Genomic DNA, 8,482 nt, shown 5'->3' with positions numbered 1-8,482 from the left:
CGCGTCACTTTTTTTTTGTTGTTTTCTTTTTACCAAGACACTCCCTCTGGCTGGTAAACTGCAGAACAACATTCATATTTAATTGAGGAAAGCTGCACATCCTGGGGACACGTCGTCGTCCTCTGTCCCGTCATTACTACGGGAGCTGATCAGCCAGCGAACCCAAGTGGAAATATGGTTTTGAAAGAGATTAAAAATGAAACACTGCTTCCTGTGGCTGTGTTTAAAGTAACGCAGCGTGATCTGCGTTTAGCGATTAAAAAAAAATAAAATAAAAAATAAACAACAACAAACTGATTTCTCACAGGCTGTAACTAAACAGCAAGAAAAAAAAAAAAAAGATTTTTTTTTTTGCTGTTGGTAATGGTCAGAATCTTCCTCGATATGTAAATAAAAGATAAGAGCGACGTCGAGGAAGATAGAAATGACACAAATGAAGAGCGGCCACGGCCACGGAAACGGTCGCGTCGGTCCTGTGAACAGCCGCTCCAGCGTGGTCGACGGTAAATAACGTGTCGCACATCATACCTCCCCCGGGCGCATCGCCGGCGGCGGCGGCGGCGGCGGCAGCTGGCACCACTTTGAGGGGGGAGTCGCGGGGAATTCTGGGAAGAGTCGCTTTGCGGCGCCCGGGGAGCGCGCACGCTTATTGGCGTTTGTCCGCCTCTGTGAGCACGCAGAAGCAGGTGCGCTGGGTGAGGTGAGTGACGGAGCCTGGAAGCAGAGGGAGATGAGGAGGGTTAAGCACCTTTCGACCTGCAGTACTTTTTGATGGAGGTGTACTCATTCACTAGATGAATACACCTGTGTTGATAACCACAACCAGCGCGGGGATGTCGGCAAAAGGTTAAAGTGGTAATCCGTAATATTATTTAATAAAAAAAAAAAAAAAAAAAATCAATCGAGTTTGTCTATTTAGTTTTTGCCTGCACTTTTTAAGTAACGGTCATTCAATGTAACTGTGTTAGTCCTTTACAGTATATGCTGATTCCATTGTTGGTGGCAAGAAGTACAACATAATAAGTACATATAAAAAGTTTTGGATCCAGTATTGTGATAAAATTATTAAGTATTACATAATCTATGCGTCCATTACATTCTTCACGGAGCCCTGAAGGTAACACTCAGAAATTTCCGTTGCCATAAAAAAAAAAAGCCATATTACTAGATACTTTTTGTTGAAATTTTTTTTTGTTTTTTAGATAATAATAATAAAATAAAATAGAACAAAAACAAAAGTTAAAAAATAAAAATGCGAAAGACACACAAATAGCCGAAAAATACAAAACAGAAATAGTCAAATATGTAAAAACATACAAATGTGATTCTATGCACAGGATACGTTACCGGTATGGGAATACAGGGTATAACTGATAAATTATTGCTATGTATTAACTTAAGTTCTTACAGTTTGTACATTCATACAGAACATACAGTTTCTTCATGCTGTTTCCTTTCCCACCATGAAGTGAAAGGCGTCCGCGGAGAATGTTGTTTAAACCGTCCCTTTTGGACTGAACGTAAATGTTTGCAAAGGAGTGTGTGTGTGGCCTCACGCAGCAGCCAGGTGATGAAGGGCGGCCGCTTGGACTCGGGCAGGTGGACGCCCAGGAAGTAGACGGGGACGCCGGACAGCGCGATGCCGATGCCGATCAGAGAGTTGACGGTGTCGCTGTAAAGCGGCACGGCCACCAGGAAGACGGAGCAGAGGCAGAACAGCACCGGGTACAGCAGGCTCAGCTGGAGGGAAGGAGGGATGAAGGCATCGTGACCACAATGAGTTTGTTCCGTCAGGGGCATTTACATCAAGGAATTTGTCACGGTGAGGATTGGTGCGTTTCCACAGACGATTGGCATTAAAAAAAAAAAAAAAAAAAGGTTTAACAGTCTGAGAAAAAAAAAAAAAAAAAGTAAAAAAATAATAATTATTGCCAAAAAATACAAAATTGAAATAAAAATATCATATACTGTATATCAGATATATAAATATCAAATTTGTAATGTTAAATATTATTAATGTAAATACCACATATGGCTTGGGCCTATAAATACAAAATAAAGTAATTTATTTTGCCATGTTTTATGTTTGTAAATAAATCAAAATACAGCAAAATTAAGTAACTTCAACCAAAGATAATTTCTGTCGTTGTCAGACGGGACCAATGTGACCTATCATCACTAATGCAACAGTAAACAAAGCTCTTTTAGTCAAATCTTTGTTTCCTAAACCTAAATCCAGCTTATGCCAGGCCTCACCTTGAGCGGCCTGGGCCTGTTGGGCTCCTTCCAGCGGAGGTAGAGCTGCCCTGCGATGGACAGCCCCATGAAGAACCAGTAGCTGAAGCTGTAGTAGTTGATGAGCTGGAACACGTCGTCCACCGTGAGGTAGATCAACGCCATCACACACTGACCACGGGACACAGACACGCTTTGTTACCACCTCACCGCTCTTTGGGTTGGGTAGGTTGGTAGATGAGCTTTGAAGCACATTGACATTTACTGTGCTGCCTTGAAGAGTACGACATCAGGACAAACATGAATATATCCAAATGAAACATTCTACACAATCGGAGCGTTTGAAGACCGTTCATCTCATTTTAAGATTAAGGTTTTTAATGGAGTGTTATTATATTACCAGTCACTTAGAGTGGGGTGTTTTTCAACCAAAGTTCTGTCAAAAGGTTTCAAATTCCGCTTATATTAAAAAAAAAAAAAGAAAAAAAAAAAAAAAGAAAATTGCTCCAGTGTTGCAAGATCAAAATTGCGAGGCTGCACTTATTAATCAAATCAATCTGTTCCAGCAGAATTTCCAACCAAGAGTAACGTTAATTTTCTTGTTGTGAGGCTGTTGGCCCTTTAAAAAGTGACTTAAAATGTTAATATCACTTTGAATCGCAGTTTTGTTACTCACACAGCTGTCTTGTCATTAAAAATGCAAATACTACTGATTAAGCAGCATTCTCTCTTGTTAATGTCTGACCATGTGTTGCTTCAATTATGCAAATTAAAATAATTTCCATTTAATCCCAACACCTAGATGTCGATTTTTTTGGATGGCAGTGCATTTCACTTAGAGATGCATCTCCATCACATGACACAGCAGGAGGTCTTTGTTTTCAGCCCAGAAGAACAAACATGTTTACTTGAAGGTGCCGCTGTGTGGATGTTCAACCGCTAGATGATACACCTGCTCCATTAAATATGCAAATATATTACTGATAACATTATAAAATGTAATCATTTGTGGGAATAAAATAAATAATAATAATTTAAAAAAAAATTCCATGACCCCCCCCCACTGCAATTCCTTTGATGACCCCTAGGAGGTACGGACCCCGGCTTGGGAACGCCTGACCCTCTTGTATAAACGTTGTGTTTTTTGAGCCGCGCCCTTACGTTGAAAAGCAGCGCGGGGATGGGCGTGAACCTCTGGATGTGGATCATGGACAGAGCGTCTGGCAGGTGACCTTCACGAGAGCCCACAAAGAACAACCTGGAAGAAACAAAACCAGGGACATTATGAAGGCTTTTCATCTGTTAGGGGGTTCTGAAGTTCAGTCTACCTGCAGGGATCAACTAACTTATTAAAGTCAGTTTGGAGCCCCACTGTGGACCCCGTGTTTTACCCCTACAATGTCAACGTCCCCTTCTTTACAAGTATGAATGCTACTTTTCCTTTTTATTAGAAACAAACTGAACGTGAGCCCGTGCAGCCTTGGCTTGAACTAAAAGGATTCAAAACTATAAAACATACAGTCACAAGACTGTTTAATGAAATGCAGACACTGTACACTTAACAGTTTCAATTGAGGGAAGGAGCTTTAGGGCGAAATGGTTTACAAAGGAATGAACGTCACCAAAGCCATAAAGCATGGTGGGCCCTACAGTAGGAGTTTTTTGGTCCGTGTGTAAATCACCGGGACGCTGCTATGATGGAGGAGTTGAGGCCGCCGTAGCAGGACAGCGCCACGGCAATGGGGATGATCCAGCTCATCACCCCGAGGGTGTGATCCGCAAACGTCTGGAAAACACCAAATCAAAACGTCAATTCAGACCTGGAGTCCTGCATCCAGGTGAACAAAATACCAATAAGACGTTATCAAAAGTATGCTCATATTTATTACAATATTGATGATGCAAATTTAATATATACAAGTCTCGCAACTGGCTGCAAATATGAACGTAATTGAATGTACAGAATGTATTTAGGACACACTCACACTCACACTCACACTCACACTCACACTCACACTCACACTCACCACTGCCACAGCATCACTTGCCAGTATGGCACTATTGTCCAGGACAGCGTAATAGGCCACATTGGTCAGGATGTAGATGATGGTGACGATGGGCATGGAGATGCCGATGGCCAGAGGCAGGTTCCTGTCACAGACATCAGCACCGGTCACTGAAGAAGCACACGGATGCAAGGCCTTCCGCTCCTTTCAGACCATTTCTCCCACAAACTCAACACAAGCGGAAAACCTTAAATCAGGCTGAAGTTTGAAGCGGACCTTTCGGGGTCTTTGATCTCCTCCGTGACAAAGTTGAGGGTGTCCCAGCCAGAGTAGGAGAAGAGCGCCGAGTAGAGGGCCAGCGCGATGGACCCCGGGTCCGTGGCGGAGTCCTGGAAGGAAGCCTCGAAGTTGGCCGTGTAGCCTGGTGACACACATGTAAAATGACATCTCAGGGCAGGTTCAGGGAGCGGCGTACACACCGCATCCTACTTCCTCACAGCCGGCCACAGTTCTGCGCAGTCGGATGGAAAACAGAACTTTTGGTTTTCGTGACCCGCGGCTCAGTTGCAGCCGTTAACTAAGTCTGGGTTGTGAAATCTGCAGGAATAAGATCAAGATTTAAGATCCAGCTATAGGTAAAAATAACAGTTCAGTGCACCTCAGAACCGCTTGATATGTACGCACGCACGCACGCACGCACGCACGCACGCACACACACACACCCTGGCACAGCTTAACGATGCCGGTGATGATGATGACGATGAGCGCTGCCACTTTGGCGTAGGTGAAAATGTCCTGCACCCGCGTTCCCCACTTGACGTACGCGGCGTTGATGAACGTCAACAGACCTGGGGTGGGAGGGGGCACAGAGGATTCAAGATTCAAGAGGTTTATCGGTCACATACATATCCATACGTTCACACATATATGCAGTGAAATGCCTTAACAGAGGAGGAGGGCATGTAAAACAGCAACGGGAACCTATCGGGAACAAATTGACTCTGTTGTATGTGCAGTTGGTTAACTTCACACACGCAGGATATAAAGGATCTGTATTAATCTCCAAGCAGATGTGACGATGGCATTTTCATCTTTACGGATATCGCCGGATGCAAATCTTTGGAGATCGCCAGGGTCTGTTTACTGAGAGTGATCAAAGGCTGCTCATCTGGTTTCCATTGGCAAGAGAAGACGTTCTTTTAACATTAGTGACTTGTGTTTTCATCCAATTATTACACACGCAGTAACCTGGAGCTGCAACTTAGTCGCCATAGCAACACCGGCACCCGAGATCACCATGTCAAGTCCTATCGGCCGCGAGCATGCGCCTGTCGATTTAGTATGGTTCAGATTTATCAACATATGCACAGAGCGTGGACATACTGTACAAGTTGAGTTACTCTTCCGCAGATGAGGGCTGTAAACTTGTCTGAAACACCTTGAGGCGTAGCGTTCACATGTGGTAGTCAGACACACCCTGTTGGCGTGTTGGCAGTAGGGGTAAGATTGTGATTGAGTGGGTGTGTGATGGATGTTGTTCTATTGCGGTTGCAATGCGTGGAGTGGCCTATTTGTTTAGCTCCGCGAGGTTGGGCGTGGATGGGATGCCGGGATGGGTGAAAAGCAGAGAGCCAGTTTCACCATTTGAAGCATGTGTGTGTGTGTGTGTGTGTGTGTGTCGGTCACATGGGTGCATGCTCTGCGGTGTGTGTGTGTGCAACTATAAAGAATCTTCTCTTCCTCTCCGGGAAATGTTTGCCATAAGTGGGTTAACCTGAAAAATAGGTTTTCTTGGCTCTCTTCTGTTTAAACCTTTTTTTTTTTTTTTTTTTTTTTTTTCTCTTTACTCCTCAGCAAAAACAGGGAGAATAATTCAGAGAGCGAGAGTGAGTAAGGCGTAGGGTTGGGAAAAATAAAGTGATTCAACGGGAACCACGGCAAAGAACACAAACACCACTCACACAGACAGGCGGCGGCGATGAGCCTACTGGCGGCGTTCGGCGGCTCACAGGTGGGGAACAGCGGCTGCACCAGGTAGTTGGCGAAGGTGATGGCGATGATGGCCTGGCTGGTGGGCTCGATGATCAGCAGCGACGTCCACAGGCGGATGAAGGCGATGAACCCGCCGAACGACTCCAGGATGTACGCGTAGGAGGCCCCCGACTTGGTGATGGTGGTGCCCAGCTCGGCGTAGCACAGGGCCCCCACCACGGAGAACAGGCCCCCGATGGCCCAGATGACCAGCGACAGCCCGTAGGAGCTGCTGTGGATGAGAACGCCCTTCGGGGAGACGAAGATGCCCGAGCCGATCATGTTGCCCACGATGAGGCTGACGCCGTTCAGGAGGGAGATCTCCTTCTTCAGACGCATGCTCTCTTGTTGCTCGGAGCCGCCATTGGGCCTCTCGTTGCTCTCGTTCCTCTCCCGGTCCTCCATCGTGTCTGTGCCTGTCACGGGAGCTGCAGGCCCCTCTCTGTGGAGATAGAAATAGTGTGCTACAAGGAGAAAACAAGCTCCCTTAATTAATTTGCATTGGTTATTGCCCTGAAGCAAATCCATCGCAATCCATTTCGAGATCTGTAGACATTGCGTTGTTGACATTCCAAACCGCAAATTTTCTGTGATCCGGACAAACAATCCTGGGGTTAAACTTGTTTCTAAGAAAATGCCATCACAGGCTGGCCAGGCTGTGCCGCGCCCTGTCCACATCCAGGGGCAGGCTTGTTGTGATATAACATTCTGTGTGTATGTTTGAACACTTGTATGTAAAGTACAACGGTAAATGAAGGTTCAGAGCGAGAGCGAGAGAAAGTCCACCTCGGTCTCAACGGGGCTGCTCGAAAATTATTGTCTTCCTTATCCGCACTTCCTCTTCATTATAGTTCCCGTTTGGAGCCACGATTGCAGTGCTTTTGAATCGTTCATTTTACCTCCGCTTGTTCCCATCACAGTTTGAGCTCGTACAGTAACTACTGGTTATTATGGACGCCACGAGAGAGGACGAATGCCCCGTGCTACGTCCATGAACAAAAATATTACACGAAAGGCAAAATGTTAGTTTGTTAGTATTAGTATTCTTATGTGTTCTTAAATTAATTTAGTCAATTTTTCTTGTCTTTATCATTGAAATGGACATCACTATTAATTCAGTCACTTCAAAAGACGGCCAACTAGATCATGACAGTAGGAACTGAGGGAATTAGGCAGGAGCATGTCACGCATGAGAAAAAACGAGCGCCATCATCCGTGAAAACCTTTTCCTTCGTCCTATTCAAATGAACGTGTTAAACACCTTCCAATCCGTCTGCTATTTCATGTCCCCACTTAAAACGCTGTTCTCATCCTTGGCTATTTATTCTGTCGTTTCACATTTGCACACCCTTTGATCTCTCGAACTTTGACGTTGAAATGACCTGTGGAGTGGATGCAGGTGTGGAGCCGTGCACTGACCAGGCATTGGCGCCATCGAAAGCTGCTGCCACACAGTGCATCCTGCGTCGGTGACTAGGACGGCAAAGTGCAGAGACATGCGTTTCGTGGCCTCGGTACTCTGTGCAATGACAATTAGTTCAATCCAATCTAATCATGAATCCTGCGTCACGTTGTTTTTTAATGATCAAGCACCGAGTCACGCGACACACACCAACTGCAGTAGTTGTATGTACATAAGCATAATATAAAAGGAAACATAAGCATTATATAAATTATATCCTCATTTCATTTGCAGACACTAAAAACACGGGGTTTTCTTTATACAACAAAACTATGACTATGATGTGTCTAGACCCTAATCACATCCAGTTGTTTTAATTCTCACTCGGATCAAATACGGATTAGAGACGACCCAAAAGTATTCCAATTATCTCTGCCTGCATATGAGGTACTTTTATGAGTTCATTAGTATTGTTGCGTCGGGCTTACTCAGAAAAACCAATTCACCAATACAATACAAAACCACAAGGTCCGAGGAAGCGTGGAAACACAGCGACCGACCCCAGTGCTTCGCTCTGCGATGCGAAGCGTCCACCGGCGGAGAAAAGACAACAACGACAAATGACCACCACCGCCGGGCCACCGTACCGTACACAGGGGCTCCTCCCGGTCACGGCTCGTCCGGCCCCGGTGAACCGACTGGTTTCCCGTCGCTCGCCTGACGCGGCGCCTCCGCACCCGTTCGACGCGGCGTCGCGCGAGCGGCGTCAACGACTGGATGGCGGCGGCGCGCGAAGCGGCGCGCGAGC

At 45.6% G+C, this 8,482-nt stretch overlaps 1 protein-coding gene across 2 annotated transcripts; it reads right to left on the bottom strand.

Annotated features, from left to right (window-relative positions):
- Positions 1 to 628: 628 nt before the first annotated feature.
- Positions 629 to 6,611, bottom strand: slc7a6 (solute carrier family 7 member 6; the record flags this gene model as incomplete). Of its 2 annotated transcripts, XM_079998223.1 has the most annotated exons (9): positions 629 to 714; positions 1,557 to 1,740; positions 2,257 to 2,406; positions 3,397 to 3,493; positions 3,918 to 4,021; positions 4,263 to 4,386; positions 4,518 to 4,662; positions 4,964 to 5,089; positions 6,203 to 6,611. In XM_079998223.1, 9 exons carry the CDS (start codon positions 6,609 to 6,611, stop codon positions 647 to 649), a joined length of 1,407 nt encoding a protein of 468 aa, XP_079854349.1. In that variant the 3' UTR covers positions 629 to 646. The 2 variants fall into 2 exon arrangements, with proteins under 2 accessions (XP_079854349.1, XP_079854348.1); XM_079998222.1 differs by lacking the exon at positions 629 to 714 and having other exon boundaries at positions 1,213 to 1,740.
- Between the last annotated feature and the right edge of the window lie 1,871 nt (positions 6,612 to 8,482).

The sequence above is a fragment of the Zeus faber genome (assembly GCF_960531495.2).
Source record: "Zeus faber genome assembly, chromosome: 3".
Classification (NCBI taxonomy): Eukaryota; Metazoa; Chordata; class Actinopteri; order Zeiformes; family Zeidae; genus Zeus; species Zeus faber.
The sequence above is the reverse complement of the archived record's forward strand: the minus strand, read 5'-3'. Positions and strand labels throughout refer to the sequence as shown.